Source organism: Neodiprion virginianus, chromosome 5, assembly GCF_021901495.1.
Source record: "Neodiprion virginianus isolate iyNeoVirg1 chromosome 5, iyNeoVirg1.1, whole genome shotgun sequence".
Lineage (NCBI taxonomy): Eukaryota > Metazoa > Arthropoda > Insecta > Hymenoptera > Diprionidae > Neodiprion > Neodiprion virginianus.
In genome coordinates this window covers 2,394,093-2,411,448 of record NC_060881.1, presented here as the reverse complement: position 1 = coordinate 2,411,448, position 17,356 = coordinate 2,394,093, and the positions used below count along the sequence as shown (strand labels likewise).

At 49.5% G+C, this 17,356-nt stretch overlaps 3 protein-coding genes across 3 annotated transcripts; 2 read left to right on the top strand and 1 right to left on the bottom strand.

Moving 5' to 3' along the window:
* Nucleotides 1-3,678: 3,678 nt before the first annotated feature.
* Nucleotides 3,679-9,755, bottom strand: LOC124304711 (uncharacterized). Its single transcript, XM_046763263.1, has 3 exons — nt 9,448-9,755; nt 6,806-9,176; nt 3,679-6,708 (listed from the first exon to the last, which is right to left on the bottom strand). Exons 1-3 carry the CDS (start codon nt 9,753-9,755, stop codon nt 3,679-3,681), a joined length of 5,709 nt encoding a protein of 1,902 aa, XP_046619219.1.
* Nucleotides 9,756-13,490: 3,735 nt separating this feature from the next.
* Nucleotides 13,491-14,586, top strand: LOC124304710 (uncharacterized). The gene is made up of 4 exons (XM_046763262.1): nt 13,491-13,573; nt 13,834-14,151; nt 14,230-14,350; nt 14,422-14,586. The coding sequence occupies exons 1-4, from the start codon at nt 13,494-13,496 to the stop codon at nt 14,584-14,586; spliced, it is 684 nt and encodes a 227-aa protein (XP_046619218.1). The 5' UTR covers nt 13,491-13,493.
* An 894-nt stretch (nt 14,587-15,480) lies between these two features.
* On the top strand, nt 15,481-17,029 carry LOC124304827 (uncharacterized). The gene is made up of 6 exons (XM_046763504.1): nt 15,481-15,577; nt 15,642-15,839; nt 15,929-16,071; nt 16,149-16,355; nt 16,426-16,782; nt 16,866-17,029. The coding sequence occupies exons 1-6, from the start codon at nt 15,538-15,540 to the stop codon at nt 16,944-16,946; spliced, it is 1,026 nt and encodes a 341-aa protein (XP_046619460.1). The 5' UTR covers nt 15,481-15,537; the 3' UTR covers nt 16,947-17,029.
* The last annotated feature ends 327 nt before the right edge of the window (nt 17,030-17,356 follow it).

The window sequence follows — 17,356 nt, the reverse complement described above, 5'->3', positions numbered from 1 at the left end:
AATTATTTCATGCACTGTTCCGACGTAATTTTGCGAGAGAAATCGATTGGGCGCAGTCCCGATAGGCTGCGATCAACAGAACAAAAGTTACAGCCAAAAAACGTGAACCCGAGTTTTCGACATTTTTCAGCAGGTGCTTTTTCCTTCGTAATTTCTCTCCTGTTCATCCTACGCTCTTTTCGCTGCGTTTTCTGAGTTCCTGGGGGTCCAATTGGTCGGGAAAGGGTCATACAAATCACTTCTGAGACGAAAGATTTTTTGGTCAAAAAAAAAGAAAGGTTAACCCCTTTGCATTTTTGGCGAAAATTTTGGCGATTTTGAAAAGTGCCGGAATAAATTATTTCATGCACTGTTCCGACGTAATTTTGCGAGAGAAATCGATTGGGCGCAGTCCCGATAGGCTGCGATCAACAGAACAAAAGTTACAGCCAAAAAACGTGAACCTGAGTTTTCGACATTTTTCAGCAGGTGCTTTTTCCTTCGTAATTTCTCTCCTGTTCATCCTACGCTCTTTTCGCTGCGTTTTCTGAGTTCCTGGGGGTCCAATTGGTCGGGAAAGGGTCATACAAATCACTTCTGAGACGAAAGATTTTTTGGTCAAAAAAAAAGGAAGGTTAACCCCTTTGCATTTTTGGCGAAAATTTTGGCGATTTTGAAAAGTGCCGGAATAAATTATTTCATGCACTGTTCCGACGTAATTTTGCGAGAGAAATCGATTGGGCGCAGTCCCGATAGGCTGCGATCAACAGAACAAAAGTTACAGCCAAAAAACGTGAACCCGAGTTTTCGACATTTTTCAGCAGGTGCTTTTTCCTTCGTAATTTCTCTCCTGTTCATCCTACGCTCTTTTCGCTGCGTTTTTTGAGTTCCTGGGGGTCCAATTGGTCGGGAAAGGGTCATACAAATCACTTCTGAGACGAAAGATTTTTTGGTCAAAAAAAAAGGAAGGTTAACCCCTTTGCATTTTTGGCGAAAATTTTGGCGATTTTGTAAAGTGCCGGAATAAATTATTTCATGCACTGTTCCGACGTAATTTTGCGAGAGAAATCGATTGGGCGCAGTCCCGATAGGCTGCGATCAACAGAACAAAAGTTACAGCCAAAAAACGTGAACCTGAGTTTTCGACATTTTTCAGCAGGTGCTTTTTCCTTCGTAATTTCTCTCCTGTTCATCCTACGCTCTTTTCGCTGCGTTTTCTGAGTTCCTGGGGGTCCAATTGGTCGGGAAAGGGTCATACAAATCACTTCTGAGACGAAAGATTTTTTGGTCAAAAAAAAAGGAAGGTTAACCCCTTTGCATTTTTGGCGAAAATTTTGGCGATTTTGTAAAGTGCCGGAATAAATTATTTCATGCACTGTTCCGACGTAATTTTGCGAGAGAAATCGATTGGGCGCAGTCCCGATAGGCTGCGATCAACAGAACAAAAGTTACAGCCAAAAAACGTGAACCCGAGTTTTCGACATTTTTCAGCAGGTGCTTTTTCCTTCGTAATTTCTCTCCTGTTCATCCTACGCTCTTTTCGCTGCGTTTTCTGAGTTCCTGGGGGTCCAATTGGTCGGGAAAGGGTCATACAAATCACTTCTGAGACGAAAGATTTTTTGGTCAAAAAAAAAGGAAGGTTAACCCCTTTGCATTTTTGGCGAAAATTTTGGCGATTTTGAAAAGTGCCGGAATAAATTATTTCATGCACTGTTCCGACGTAATTTTGCGAGAGAAATCGATTGGGCGCAGTCCCGATAGGCTGCGATCAACAGAACAAAAGTTACAGCCAAAAAACGTGAACCCGAGTTTTCGACATTTTTCAGCAGGTGCTTTTTCCTTCGTAATTTCTCTCCTGTTCATCCTACGCTCTTTTCGCTGCGTTTTTTGAGTTCCTGGGGGTCCAATTGGTCGGGAAAGGGTCATACAAATCACTTCTGAGACGAAAGATTTTTTGGTCAAAAAAAAAGGAAGGTTAACCCCTTTGCATTTTTGGCGAAAATTTTGGCGATTTTGAAAAGTGCCGGAATAAATTATTTCATGCACTGTTCCGACGTAATTTTGCGAGAGAAATCGATTGGGCGCAGTCCCGATAGGCTGCGATCAACAGAACAAAAGTTACAGCCAAAAAACGTGAACCCGAGTTTTCGACATTTTTCAGCAGGTGCTTTTTCCTTCGTAATTTCTCTCCTGTTCATCCTACGCTCTTTTCGCTGCGTTTTTTGAGTTCCTGGGGGTCCAATTGGTCGGGAAAGGGTCATACAAATCACTTCTGAGACGAAAGATTTTTTGGTCAAAAAAAAAGGAAGGTTAACCCCTTTGCATTTTTGGCGAAAATTTTGGCGATTTTGAAAAGTGCCGGAATAAATTATTTCATGCACTGTTCCGACGTAATTTTGCGAGAGAAATCGATTGGGCGCAGTCCCGATAGGCTGCGATCAACAGAAAAAAAGTTACAGCCAAAAAACGTGAACCCGAGTTTTCGACATTTTTCAGCAGGTGCTTTTTCCTTCGTAATTTCTCTCCTGTTCATCCTACGCTCTTTTCGCTGCGTTTTCTGAGTTCCTGGGGGTCCAACTGGTCGGGAAAGGGTCATACAAATCACTTCTGAGACGAAAAATTTTTTGGTCAAAAAAAAAAGAAGGTTAACCCCTTTGCATTTTTGGCGAAAATTTTGGCGATTTTGAAAAGTGCCGGAATAAATTATTTCATGCACTATTCCGACGTAATTTTGCGAGAGAAATCGATTGGGCGCAGTCCCGATAGGCTGCGATCAACAGAACAAAAGTTACAGCCAAAAAACGTGAACCTGAGTTTTCGACATTTTTCAGCAGGTGCTTTTTCCTTCGTAATTTCTCTCCTGTTCATCCTACGCTCTTTTCGCTGCGTTTTCTGAGTTCCTGGGGGTCCAATTGGTCGGGAAAGGGTCATACAAATCACTTCTGAGACGAAAGATTTTTTGGTCAAAAAAAAAGGAAGGTTAACCCCTTTTTTTTTTTTTTTTTTTTTTTTGATAACGCTGGTAAAAATGCCTTATGCACACCCTGGAGCTTCGCGCAAGAAGCTTCAGGGTAGTGTGGGACTCGCACCCACTAAAAAACCAGCGGCTCTGGTACGAGTAGGGGGGACTCCCCGGAACCGCGCGAGGCATAACCTCAGGGATCCCCCCGGCACCTTCGCGGTTACGCGCGGACCTTACTTCAACGCCTATCCGGGAGTTGCGCCTCCCGGCTCCACCCCGCTGAATCCTACGCTCAGTGTCCTCTTGCGAAGGACGACCCTGCCCGCTGGTGGGGCATCTTCTGTAGCCGCTACGACGAGAGCTCCGCTTAACGGAGCTGTCAAGCGAATGGAGACCCCCACTCGGTGCTCGATGTTCGCGATAACGAGCGCCCTGCCCTTGCGGATCCGGGGGAAGATGGATCCGGCACGACCGTCACATCCGCCGTCCCCGGGCCGGGGGACGAAGAGAGAGAGGCAGAAGAAGAAGAAGAAGAAGAGGGGGCAAGGCCGGAACGACCCTAACGTCACCCTACCGCCTAGCGTCTCACCTATCCTGGCACCAGATTCCAAGTTGCCCTGCACCCCTCCTCTCCCCTCCACCCCCGAACCACGACCCCGACCCAAAGGACCGGGCTGAGGTCGACCGGTGTCCCGTCCCGCAAATCCGTTTGGACCCCTGCCCGTGTAGGTCCGAGCCTACGTCATGCCCACGCTTACACGCGAACCACCCCCATTTCTCCCGCTCAAGCGGGTCGCGCGGTGCACGCTGCGCCGCGTTCGCTGTCGTAACCGCTCCCGCTGTTCCTTGGCCGTCATGACCCGCTCCGCGAAGCTAGCCACCGCCACCCATCCCTCTTTCGACCCTACCATAGCCCTGATCAGGCCAGGCGGTGTCAGATCCTCCCCTACGGCGCGCTTTAGGGCATTCCTCTCGTCTCTCCACGCGGGGCACGCCTCCACCGTGTGGCTCACCGTGTCTTCCTCCAGCCGGCAGTACCAGCAGGTCGGCCTCTCCGTCTTCCCTATTCTACATAAGAAATCCGCGAAGTACCCGTGGCCTGTCAAGACTTGGGTCACACGGAAAGTCATGCTCCCGTGTGCCCTGTCGAACCATCCCGTCCAGTTCGCTAGGATAGCTAACCTCAACCTCTCGCTGGGGAGCCCCGCACTTCCGAGGTCCACCCTCCATTGCTCGCGGGCTACGCGCAGTTCCTCCTCCCTAATCACTCTGACCATGCTCTGGGACCACGTCCTGGTCGACCGCAGTTCACGCACTCTATCGAATGTGCGCTTGTACGCATCAGCCACTAGATATAGTGGCGGGGTCCTGGCCAGCATCGAAACGGCCACGAAGGAGGCCGTGCGATATGCCGCAACTACTCTTGCGCATATCCTTCTCTGGCACCTCGTAATTACTCGCTGGATGTACTTTGAGGACCTCGCCACATCCCCCCACACCGGAGCGCCGTACATTATTACCGCGAATAGAGTTTGCGCATAAAGCCCACGCCTAGATTCGGATGGCCCCCTCAGGTTTGGCATCAGCCTCGCTAGTGTCCTCGTGACACCCCCTAGCCTAGTCTCCATGGACGCGAAGTGCGCTTTGAACGTCAGGCCGGGATCCAGTCGCACCCCCAGGTACTTCATGGACCCCGACAGTAGCACCCTCTCCGCGCCAACTCTAACGTCTGGGGTGTTTGGTGTTTCCCCCCTTTTCACGCGCCAGAATAGGACAGCTTCCGTCTTGCTCGCCGCCACCGTGAGGCCTAGGCCCGAAATTCGCCGGACTACCCTGGCTACCATCGCATTTGCCAGTGCTACCGCTGTGGATGGATCCCCAGCGGAACTCAAAATCAGCGTGTCATCCGCGTAGCAGACAGTAACACAGTCTGCAACCCCCTCCCCCCGCAGAACCTCGTCGAAAGTCAAGTTCCATAGCAGGGGGCCGAGAACCGAGCCCTGTGGGACCCCGGCCGTCACTGCCAGACTTCTCAGCTCCCCATCTCCGTTTGTGTATTCCACGTGCCTGTCCCACAGGTAGGAATCCAGGACCCGTCGAAGATACTCCGGAACCGCTTTGTCTTTAAGTGCGTCCCTTATGGACGGCCATGGCAAACTATTGAATGCGTTGGCGATGTCGAGAGACACAGCCACCGCGTAGCCCCCCTTCTCCGTGGCGTTTTCCACGAATCGTCGCACCCTTAGCAAAGCATCGTTCGTGGATCGCCCTTCCCGAAACCCGTACTGGTCCTCGGACAAGCGCGCCCGAGGATTCCCCTCCATCCATTTGCCCAGCCGAGCCACCAGGATCCTCTCGAACATTTTACCCACCTCGTTCAGGAGGCATATCGGCCTTACTTTGGGGATAGGTCCGGTGGGTGCTCCCCCCTTAGGGATGAGCACCAGTCGAGCCTTCTTCCATGGCAGCGGAACGACTCCTTCTCGCAGGCAGAGGCTGAAATTCCTCGACAGTAGTGCGATCATTCCCTCCGGAACTCTCGCCCACGCACTTCCCTTAACGCCATCCGGTCCCGGGGCGACATTGCGCGAGCATGCCTTTTTAAGCGCAGCTCGAACCTCGTCCGCCGTGACCGCCCACCGTTCGTCCCACTGACAGCCGCCCTGGGCCCTCGGAGCGCATCCATCACCCCTCGGGAAGAGGGCATCAAGGAGGCTCCTGAGGGTATCCTCCTCCAGCGTCTCCGTCAACCCTCTTTGGGAGCTTCGCAGTTTGCCTAGCACCAATTTGTAAGAGAGACCCCATGGATCCGCTTCCACGGAGCTGATGAGGTCTCTCCACGCCTTGGCCTTGGCCGCTTTTATGCCGTCTCGGAGCACCCTCTTGGCGGCCCGATACTCGGCCTCTTTTTCCTGACGGTCATCAGCCGTCCGTCTTCCCCTAGCGAGGCGCCTCCTCGCCGCTATGCAGGACCTGCGTATGTCGGCCAGCTCCTCGCTCCACCAGTATGTCGCTTTCCTGGAGCGATTCCCCGTGCGAGCTCTCGGCGCGGCTGCGTCGCAGGCCTGCGTCATGGCACGCTCGATCCATCCTGCAAGGCCCTCTGGCGTCGTATAGTCCCCTCCAGTTGGTCCCCAGGAAAGGGTGAGGGACAGAGCATCAGTCAGATGTTCCGGACTGAACTTCGACCAGTTCCAGCGCATGTGGCCCTTTCTACCCCTGTGCTCTGTGCGTCTCGGGTTACCGACCTCGTACGAGATGTACCGGTGGTCGGATAGTGTTTCCGTCTCCTCCAACACCCGCCACCCCTTGATCACGGGTACAAGATTAACTGACGACCACGTCAGGTCGACGACGGATGACCCCTGTGCCCTAATGCATGTCGCCGTCCTCCCAGTGTTGTGGAGACGTACACCGCATGATGCCGCCCACTCCTCGAGCAGCTCTCCCCTTCGGTTGGACCCAGACGGGTCCCAGGTCGGCGAGCGGGCATTGAAATCCCCCCCCACCAGTACCCCCCTCCCACTGTTCCCCGCCAGCTGGATCACCCGAGCCAGGTCGTCCAGATGCTCGGTGAACTCCGCTATCAGAATGTTCGGGGATATATACACCGATATGGCAATTATATCCCCGAACTTAGCGGCCACGTACCCTCTTCCCCTTTTGACGAGCGAGCCCCCGCGGACGTTACCCTCTGCCCTCCAGTATATGGCCGCCCGGCCATCGTCACTGGTAAGCCAAGTGGCCACGCTCGGAGTAGCGTACGGCTCGGATACGAGGCACACGTCGATTTCCCTTTCGAGCACTACTTGCTTCAGTAGGTCCTGAGCCCCCCTGCTATGGTTCAGGTTACACTGTATGTACCTGACCATTCTCGCTTGCATTAGTCGCGGGCCTCCGACCCCGTTCGCCGACGGATGTACAACGTCCCGAACCCATCCTGTGGGCGCTGTCTATCCCCCTCCCCTCGCAGACCGCGCATTTGGGGTTGGCCGTGCAATCTCGCGCCTGGTGGCCCTCAGCGCTGCACCTGTAGCACGCGGCCCGGCGCTCTGTCGACGCCTTGCACGTACTCCCTATATGGCCAAAGCCCCAGCACTTGAAGCATTGCCTGGGGCGCGCCTCCAGCAGCTCTACCCTGGCCGTGGTCCAACCGATCCTCACCTTGCCCTTCTTCGCGACAGCCACAGCTGCCCTCAGGGGGCACTGTACCCACGCGCTGTATAGTCCATTCGGTGTCCTCCTCGGGACACCTACACGGACCTCCTCCACCTTACAGCCGCCCTGCTCGGCTAGGGTGCGAGCCAGTTCCTCGGTGGACACTGAGTCATCCAAGCCCAGGACTCTCAGTTCGCCCTTGATAACCGGCCTTGTCACTGAGACTGCGTTGCCGTATTTATCAAGGATTACTTTGGTCAGCTGCGCCGCTAGAGCGTCCGCCTTCCTCGTATTCTCGGGGCCAGGAATCTCAATGAGAACCCCCCCGTTAGCTGCCCGCCGCATCCTCGTCTCCTCTATACCAAGCTCCGCGAGTTGTATTTTCTCGCGTGCGAACTTGAGTATTTCCGCATACGGGGTGTTCTCCTCTCTGCTTTTGATAGCAACGGCTGCTGTCCTCGGTGCTCTACGGCGAGCCACCGTGGGTCCGTCCTCCCCGGTACGCCGCAGGGCCCCTGTTGGGGCAGTCTGTGTGGCTTCCACTGCTGCCCCACTCGGCACTCCCTCGCCAAGGCGCTTTCCTTTTCTCTTCCTTTTCGTACTCCAGCCGCCCCTACCGTTCTCTGCATCGGCGCCGGCATCGACTTCCATCGGAGTGTCGGTCGCACCCCGGTCACCCGAGGACCTCTGCACTTTCTCCGTGGTGGCCTGCGTGCCGCGAGGTTGTGCCGTACCCTTGCCAAGAGGGTCTTGGTCAGCTGCTCCACTCTTGCTCGAGGCATCGAGGAGCAGGAGGGATATCCTGCCCACCTCCTCTCGTACCTGTTTCAGGGCCGCGGACTGTCTGGCCATCTCCTCGTCCCTGACCCTGTCACTGTCCGGGATGAGTCGAAGTTCGGATCCCGTTAGGCGAAGTTCGAACTCCGAAGCACCGGCTGATGTCGCCGTCGTCGGCCCTTCATTGGCCTCCACCTCGCTCCTCCTAGTGGCCGCTCCCAGGTCAAGCACCATCGTCGTTTGGGCGGCTTCCGACCGTCGCTCGCCGGCTCTCGCCACAGGGCCCCTGCTGGTAACCTGTGCGTATGAGCATGTCGCCCGGTTCGCTATTTCCGTCTGAGGCCTCTCTCGGCCTTCTCGATTTTTCTCGAGTTCGCGTTGGAGCTCGTCCCTTTCCCTACGGGTATCACGCAACTGAGCCTCTAGGTCCGCGTTGCGCGCCTGGAGGAGAGCGGGGTCACCTGCTGCCTCCGCTTTCACGGTGAGTGTAAGTAGGGCCTCCTTCGCCAAACCCACCTTTCTCTTTATTTCGCCACTCAGCCTGCCCTGTATGGATTTGCACCTCATCCTTACGGCGTCTATATCCTCGAGCCACTCCATTAGTTGTGCCCCAAGGTCCGATGCCGTCATGAGCCTGTATTCCACAGGGCCTGCCCCCTGCGGGATTTTCTTTGGGGACCTAGCCGCGGCTTTGGCCTTCCTTTTTCCCACTGAAGGGTTCTTTGTTGGCCGTAGGTTCGAGCCCTGCGCGCTCCACTCTGAACCAGACTCCCCTGCTTCGGAGTCGTCTTCCAGGTAGGTTCCCTTGACGGTAGCTGTGCATCTCTTCTTGCGCTTCGGGCGTGCTCCCAGGAGCGTACGTGCTGCCTCCTCCTCGCCTGAGGGGCTGGCCGTTCCCTTCCCCTTCCCCTCGGCAGTCGCAGCTTGGTGCCTCGATTTCTCTTTCCCTTCTCCCTCAAGTCTGCGCGGAAGAAAGAGCTCTCCGTCCGAGAGTGCAGCGTTCTCGGGCGGCGTTAGCTCGTCCCCCTTTCGTTTGTTCCCCTGCTGCTGCTCGTGTCGTGTGGGTGTCTCTTCGGGCACCACCTGTGACGGTGCGTTGATTCCCCCCACAGTCTCCGCCAAAACGTTGGGTGCAGGTGCCTGCCCTGGCGTAACCCCCGGCTCCGTGCTTTTGAGAGGGGGCCAGCTAATACCCCGCACAAGTGCTTGACCTCGCGCGCGCGCGCCCCTGCCCCTCGCGTCCCCCCGCGTGCCCTTGCTATTCAGGTGCTCTTGCACCTCTCCTTGCTTCACCTTCTGCCTACTCCATGTTAAATTATCCATATTAAAGTGCTGGTCTGATTACGACGGTTCGGCCATCATGGCAGCCACACCGCGGTGTGGCATCTTTCCCCGCCGGAAAAAATCCTATCCCCTCGCATGGAAGCCGCTATCGGTTTATCGGGAGGTCTGCCCTATCCATGCGAACCCCCCATCCCTAGCTCTTTTCAGTCGCCCGGCCGGGGATTCCCCTGCTAATCCGAAACAGGGTAGGCCACCGGCCGAGTAAGACCTTGCCGGATTTGCCCTACCGGACATCGGGTATGAGGAAATACTGACCAGGTAATCCTCCACGCATGCGCCCAGGGCACCTGGTTTGACTCCCAGATTGGCTCCAGTCAGCTGCAGGGAGCGGTTCTCCCACGTTGAACATGTGGTTTCCTGGGACCTTCGCCAGGGAACCGAGGTTCCGTGGACTAACGTTTACCCGTAGTACGCCACAGAGGTCCGGTAAAGGTACTGACTTCACCCGCAGCCCCGGTCGGTCGGCAACTACTCCTTCCTTGGTTAGTCTCTGAGAAATCGCCCCAGGAGCCCCAACCGCATCCCATGTACGCATCGCCCATTCAGATCACCATTCATACACCCAGCCCCAAGAGGCTGAGCCGGCTGTTCTTAGTGGACGCTCGTCTAGAGTCACTTCCGCCACAAGGTTTGAAGCCCCGGAGCGTCGGATCCCCAAGATTCATCGCGGCCGTCAAGCCCCTATACCACGACAAGGTGACAGCCGACGTAGGGGAAGGTTAACCCCTTTGCATTTTTGGCGAAAATTTTGGCGATTTTGAAAAGTGCCGGAATAAATTATTTCATGCACTGTTCCGACGTAATTTTGCGAGAGAAATCGATTGGGCGCAGTCCCGATAGGCTGCGATCAACAGAACAAAAGTTACAGCCAAAAAACGTGAACCCGAGTTTTCGACATTTTTCAGCAGGTGCTTTTTCCTTCGTAATTTCTCTCCTGTTCATCCTACGCTCTTTTCGCTGCGTTTTTTGAGTTCCTGGGGGTCCAATTGGTCGGGAAAGGGTCATACAAATCACTTCTGAGACGAAAGATTTTTTGGTCAAAAAAAAAGGAAGGTTAACCCCTTTGCATTTTTGGCGAAAATTTTGGCGATTTTGTAAAGTGCCGGAATAAATTATTTCATGCACTGTTCCGACGTAATTTTGCGAGAGAAATCGATTGGGCGCAGTCCCGATAGGCTGCGATCAACAGAACAAAAGTTACAGCCAAAAAACGTGAACCTGAGTTTTCGACATTTTTCAGCAGGTGCTTTTTCCTTCGTAATTTCTCTCCTGTTCATCCTACGCTCTTTTCGCTGCGTTTTCTGAGTTCCTGGGGGTCCAATTGGTCGGGAAAGGGTCATACAAATCACTTCTGAGACGAAAGATTTTTTGGTCAAAAAAAAAGGAAGGTTAACCCCTTTGCATTTTTGGCGAAAATTTTGGCGATTTTGTAAAGTGCCGGAATAAATTATTTCATGCACTGTTCCGACGTAATTTTGCGAGAGAAATCGATTGGGCGCAGTCCCGATAGGCTGCGATCAACAGAACAAAAGTTACAGCCAAAAAACGTGAACCTGAGTTTTCGACATTTTTCAGCAGGTGCTTTTTCCTTCGTAATTTCTCTCCTGTTCATCCTACGCTCTTTTCGCTGCGTTTTCTGAGTTCCTGGGGGTCCAATTGGTCGGGAAAGGGTCATACAAATCACTTCTGAGACGAAAGATTTTTTGGTCAAAAAAAAAGGAAGGTTAACCCCTTTGCATTTTTGGCGAAAATTTTGGCGATTTTGAAAAGTGCCGGAATAAATTATTTCATGCACTGTTCCGACGTAATTTTGCGAGAGAAATCGATTGGGCGCAGTCCCGATAGGCTGCGATCAACAGAACAAAAGTTACAGCCAAAAAACGTGAACCCGAGTTTTCGACATTTTTCAGCAGGTGCTTTTTCCTTCGTAATTTCTCTCCTGTTTATCCTACGCTCTTTTCGCTGCGTTTTTTGAGTTCCTGGGGGTCCAATTGGTCGGGAAAGGGTCATACAAATCACTTCTGAGACGAAAGATTTTTTGGTCAAAAAAAAAGGAAGGTTAACCCCTTTGCATTTTTGGCGAAAATTTTGGCGATTTTGAAAAGTGCCGGAATAAATTATTTCATGCACTGTTCCGACGTAATTTTGCGAGAGAAATCGATTGGGCGTAGTCCCGATAGGCTGCGATCAACAGAACAAAAGTTACAGCCAAAAATCGTGAACCTGAGTTTTCGACATTTTTCAGCAGGTGCTTTTTCTTTCGTAATTTCTCTCCTGTTCATCCTACGCTCTTTTCGCTGCGTTTTCTGAGTTCCTGGGGGTCCAATTGGTCGGGAAAGGGTCATACAAATCACTTCTGAGACGAAAGATTTTTTGGTCAAAAAAAAAGGAAGGTTAACCCCTTTGCATTTTTGGCGAAAATTTTGGCGATTTTGAAAAGTGCCGGAATAAATTATTTCATGCACTGTTCCGACGTAATTTTGCGAGAGAAATCGATTGGGCGCAGTCCCGATAGGCTGCGATCAACAGAACAAAAGTTACAGCCAAAAAACGTGAACCCGAGTTTTCGACATTTTTCAGCAGGTGCTTTTTCCTTCGTAATTTCTCTCCTGTTCATCCTACGCTCTTTTCGCTGCGTTTTCTGAGTTCCTGGGGGTCCAATTGGTCGGGAAAGGGTCATACAAATCACTTCTGAGACGAAAGATTTTTTGGTCAAAAAAAAAGGAAGGTTAACCCCTTTGCATTTTTGGCGAAAATTTTGGCGATTTTGAAAAGTGCCGGAATAAATTATTTCATGCACTGTTCCGACGTAATTTTGCGAGAGAAATCGATTGGGCGTAGTCCCGATAGGCTGCGATCAACAGAACAAAAGTTACAGCCAAAAATCGTGAACCTGAGTTTTCGACATTTTTCAGCAGGTGCTTTTTCCTTCGTAATTTCTCTCCTGTTCATCCTACGCTCTTTTCGCTGCGTTTTCTGAGTTCCTGGGGGTCCAATTGGTCGGGAAAGGGTCATACAAATCACTTCTGAGACGAAAGATTTTTTGGTCAAAAAAAAAGGAAGGTTAACCCCTTTGCATTTTTGGCGAAAATTTTGGCGATTTTGAAAAGTGCCGGAATAAATTATTTCATGCACTGTTCCGACGTAATTTTGCGAGAGAAATCGATTGGGCGCAGTCCCGATAGGCTGCGATCAACAGAACAAAAGTTACAGCCAAAAAACGTGAACCTGAGTTTTCGACATTTTTCAGCAGGTGCTTTTTCCTTCGTAATTTCTCTCCTGTTCATCCTACGCTCTTTTCGCTGCGTTTTCTGAGTTCCTGGGGGTCCAATTGGTCGGGAAAGGGTCATACAAATCACTTCTGAGACGAAAGATTTTTTGGTCAAAAAAAAGGAAGGTTAACCCCTTTGCATTTTTGGCGAAAATTTTGGCGATTTTGAAAAGTGCCGGAATAAATTATTTCATGCACTGTTCCGACGTAATTTTGCGAGAGAAATCGATTGGGCGTAGTCCCGATAGGCTGCGATCAACAGAACAAAAGTTACAGCCAAAAATCGTGAACCTGAGTTTTCGACATTTTTCAGCAGGTGCTTTTTCCTTCGTAATTTCTCTCCTGTTCATCCTACGCTCTTTTCGCTGCGTTTTCTGAGTTCCTGGGGGTCCAATTGGTCGGGAAAGGGTCATACAAATCACTTCTGAGACGAAAGATTTTTTGGTCAAAAAAAAAGGAAGGTTAACCCCTTTGCATTTTTGGCGAAAATTTTGGCGATTTTGAAAAGTGCCGGAATAAATTATTTCATGCACTGTTCCGACGTAATTTTGCGAGAGAAATCGATTGGGCGCAGTCCCGATAGGCTGCGATCAACAGAACGAAAGTTACAGCCGAAAAACCAACCAATAATTTCCTTCCTAATTTCTTCTCTGTTGATCCCACGCTCTTTTCGCTGCGTTTTCTGAGTTTCTGAGGGTCCAATTAGTCAGGAAAGAGTCACACAAATCGATTCCAAGATGAAAGATATTCGACCAAAACGGGTCAAATACCTTTTTCGATTCTCATGGGAACACAATCATTCTAGACTTGGTCGACTACTCTCATTTCAAGAATAAACGTCATGCCTCTCAAATCGGCGAAAAAACTAGACTAACCTATTTTCATTTTCACAGGGCAACTCTCAAATGCTTTTCCATCCTGATAGTTAGTCGTCAATTTTACAATCAAAATCACGCGTCCTACGTAGTGGCCTCGATCCTGCGTACTGGTCATTTTCTTACAATGCAGGACTCGGAATTTTCATCAGACTATTCTGTCATGCTCGAGAACATGGTTCGAACACTGGACAAAATATTAGTAAGGTAGATCATACAATAATAACAATGAACGTCATTGTATAAAATTTCCAACGAAAACTTTCTTTCTTTATTTGTCCAATCTTACATTTGTGCAGAGTAATATTACATTTCAAGTATAGACAAGGACTAAATGCTATTCGAAGCGTACAGACATAACATACATACACATGTAAAGCATTCATTAATAAAATTGAACGTCCGTATATAATATTATCAATGACAATGTTAATTCTTTATTCATTCATTTTTCCACTTCTGCCTAGTGCCAATACATTTCAAGTGTCGGCAAGGACGATTTGCGAATCAAAGCAAATATTTGAGTTTCTCAAAAAACTTCTATCCACCTCATCTCCGGCCTACCGGATCGTATTTTCGACGGCAAGTATCCTCAACATCGTTATGGGACGCACCGGATCCGACGACGCCACCCCAAGTCCAGAGGATGAGGCGCTCGTCCTCGACGTCGTCAGCAGAGTGCTGAACCTTATGCACCGAATTGTTGAAGCTAAGAATCCTTCCGACGGAAAATACTCTTTTCGGGCGTTGGTGATGATCTCTGCGGTCTGCGCCTCAGGCATTCGGTGAGTCCTGAATATTGGAAATCAAATAAAACAATACAAGATGATTAGTATCAATGTTTTGAAACTTATCTCTAGTAGGTCCTGCGTATCTACCGATTACGATTGCAGTGACGAGGGTGATCTACAGTCAACACATAAAGCAGAACTCGCGAATTGCTGCTATTCAGCAATGATGAAATCCGTGATCCCCAACTTCAACGTCAGTTAAATATATCATTCAATCAACTATCACTTTACATAGTTATGACTTAATCTTTAATAATCAAACAGAAAATTGAGCTGGACGAAAGTAACGGCCCATTCTATGAGTGGTTCGTGAACTGTATGAATGGTATTTACGATGTGAGACACTGCGACACGAGAAACTTGTCAAACTACTTGGCTGAACAGGGATATCTACTGACCTTACCACGTCTCACGACTCTTGCTATGTAAGATAAAACTATTTCTGATTGAATGAAAGCATTCGGTACCTTTTGGTTACTCCGTCGACATCCTCACATGCACCACCTTCAGCCAGGACTTGAGGACCGACGCACTCTTCCTGCTCTCCCGAATCTTGACGACTCTGGCCTCGGTTTCGTTGTCGGCAGACAGGTGGCTCGGAGGTACGAAGCAGTTCCAGAAATTCTTAGTCAACGCCTTCAGATCACTCCCTTCAGATCCCTCGGACTGGCCCCCTTTATTGAGCGAAGGAGACGACAGGGCTGATGCACTGCTCGTGTTCTTCTACTATTATTTTCTTGTTCAATCCACGGACGCCGCGCCCTATTTGCCGCTCATTGTTTCCTATGTAATATCTTCATCAAGCTCGAAGACCAAGCGGAAGTCAGCAACGATACAGAAGGCTCTTTGGTTCACGTTTTGCGTGAGTAACTACCATTGATTTCCCTCCCTTGATCCAGCGTCACCTTATAACTCGTTAAACTTTTCGCAAACAAAGGTCACCGCAGTTTCACACGAAAACCCGACTACTATTCAGTTCTATGATACGGCGGCAACGCGTCTCTTCGCTGCGTTCGAATCCTCCGATCTGGAACAATATTACACTCATCATCCTGCCGTCGTTGTTCACTGTCTCCAAAGTACGACGGTATCCGACAAGTTCAGGGCTAACGTTGTTTGCTTGTGGCTTGAGAACGACGGCGACGTCGGGTGCCTCGTTGACGGGACGGTCGATGTAGATGTGACAAATCACTGCTTGATGGTAAGGCTCGATAGAAAATTTTACCCCCGACACCGTCTACCGTCCGTCTAATGTTCCATCATGAACAGGAAATGGTCAAAAACGGATCTCGCAGGGCGGTGGATACAGCTATGAAGGCGATCCTGGAGGTACTCGATAACGCCCAAAATCCTGAGAAGCTCGGAAATGTCGTTTGGGAAATGTTGCCGCAAGTTTTGGCCGCTGGGCATGAAATGAACAGTAAATCCAACTTTCTAATTACTGAAATTCGTTTTACGGAAATTTATCCAAATGCGTATTTCAGTTCACAACACGACAAATGTTTTGAAGCTCGCTGTCATATTGGAACCGAATGAAATGTCAGGAATAGCCCTAGTTCGTTTCTTGTATCAGCTGATAATGTTCATTCTCAAAAACGAGTATGACTCAAATCTTGTTTCTTTGGGGATCAGAAACGCTTATTGTCTTTTGCAACTGTGCATTCGCCGGAATGTCGTTCAAGGTATCCAATGCAATTTTAAAGAAAATGAAGAGCACATGTAAGATAGTCGGACGACCGACAAATTTTCCGACTTTCCTTTCGTCCCGAAGGTATCACGATGTTTACAAAGGAACCGAGGCTCATCGCAGTTCTGAAAAATGTCGCATTCGCTAAAATGGATCCAGCCCTTTCGTACATTTGCTTCCGTTGCTTGTCGTTCCTCATCAGCTGCCAAGCAAAGTACTCGATCCAGGTACAATCTTCATTCCAATATCTATTCTGATCTCTGTGCTTTTGGTACCTTTATTCATCATCTTTCTCTTTCTACAGTGCCCAGACTGTTTGGAAATAGAATTGGATGACTTACTCAAAGAGATGTCTGTCGACGAGTGTTCAGGCGCCGTCGAGCTTGCCACCGTGATGCTAATCGGGAAAGTCGAGAATCCCGTAATCAAGTTGAAGAAAATGTCGCCTGGTTCGAGCTCCGATAACGTGATAATCGCGTTCTATCTCCAGCTTCACGGGAATCTCGCTAAAGTAAGTTTACAATTTTTTTTCATAGATAAATCAAAATCCGTGCTTACCGATGTCGGTGAAAAAATTACAGAGTGGACCTGCGGATAGAGAATTGTTGTATATCCTGCTTGTGAAGCTGCTTGATTATTGCAAGGCGGTGGGTAATCTAAAAATTCTGAAGAATCTTTGCGAGCAGCCGTGGACTTGCATCATTATAAAAATGACGATAGAGGCAAATCGGTCAGTGATGGATTCCGACTTCATGGTATTCGTCTCCAACTGGCTCTTTCACCGGTATTATATATCACGAAGTTATTCTGCTCCACGGGAACACCGGTCCCTCTGCCGAGATCAGTTCGATACCACCCTCGATCTCATAGGGAAGGCTTCTCTCGCCACCTACAGGAAGTATCCCAAGAGAAATTCACTCCGCGAACTTATAGACATCGTGAGTATGATGTGATATGCAGGTGACAAAATGAGATCGATTCCGTTTCGGGTAAACACTTATCACACATCTTTTAATTGCAGCTGATGATCTTCCAAGATCAATTTTCAGAGGATGTAGCGGTCGAGATGATGGATTTGGAGATACAGCTTGGCAAAAATTAAGTCCGCACTTATAGTAGCGATTTGATATTCCGAATTACATAGTTACCTTATGATTATAAAATTAAAAAATAATTAATTTTTATAGATGAGTAATATTAGGTACGAAGAAATAAAAATAAAATTATAAATTATACAGCTTTTAATTAAAAGTGAAAACCTAATCTATCGATGACCATTAAAGTTCGAATACAGTCTGATTATACATGGTTTAGAATTGTAACAGTTGGGACAGGCAGGTATAATACGGGTGAGATGCAGTAACAGTCTAATAATACGTAAATAATTATAAAATATTCTATCATGTGTTACTTAGCGGCGCAACCATGGATACACATTTTACTGTATAGCGTGTAACTATTATCTACATTGAAGATATAAATCGTCTCCAATTAATAAATATTAGTCTCTCG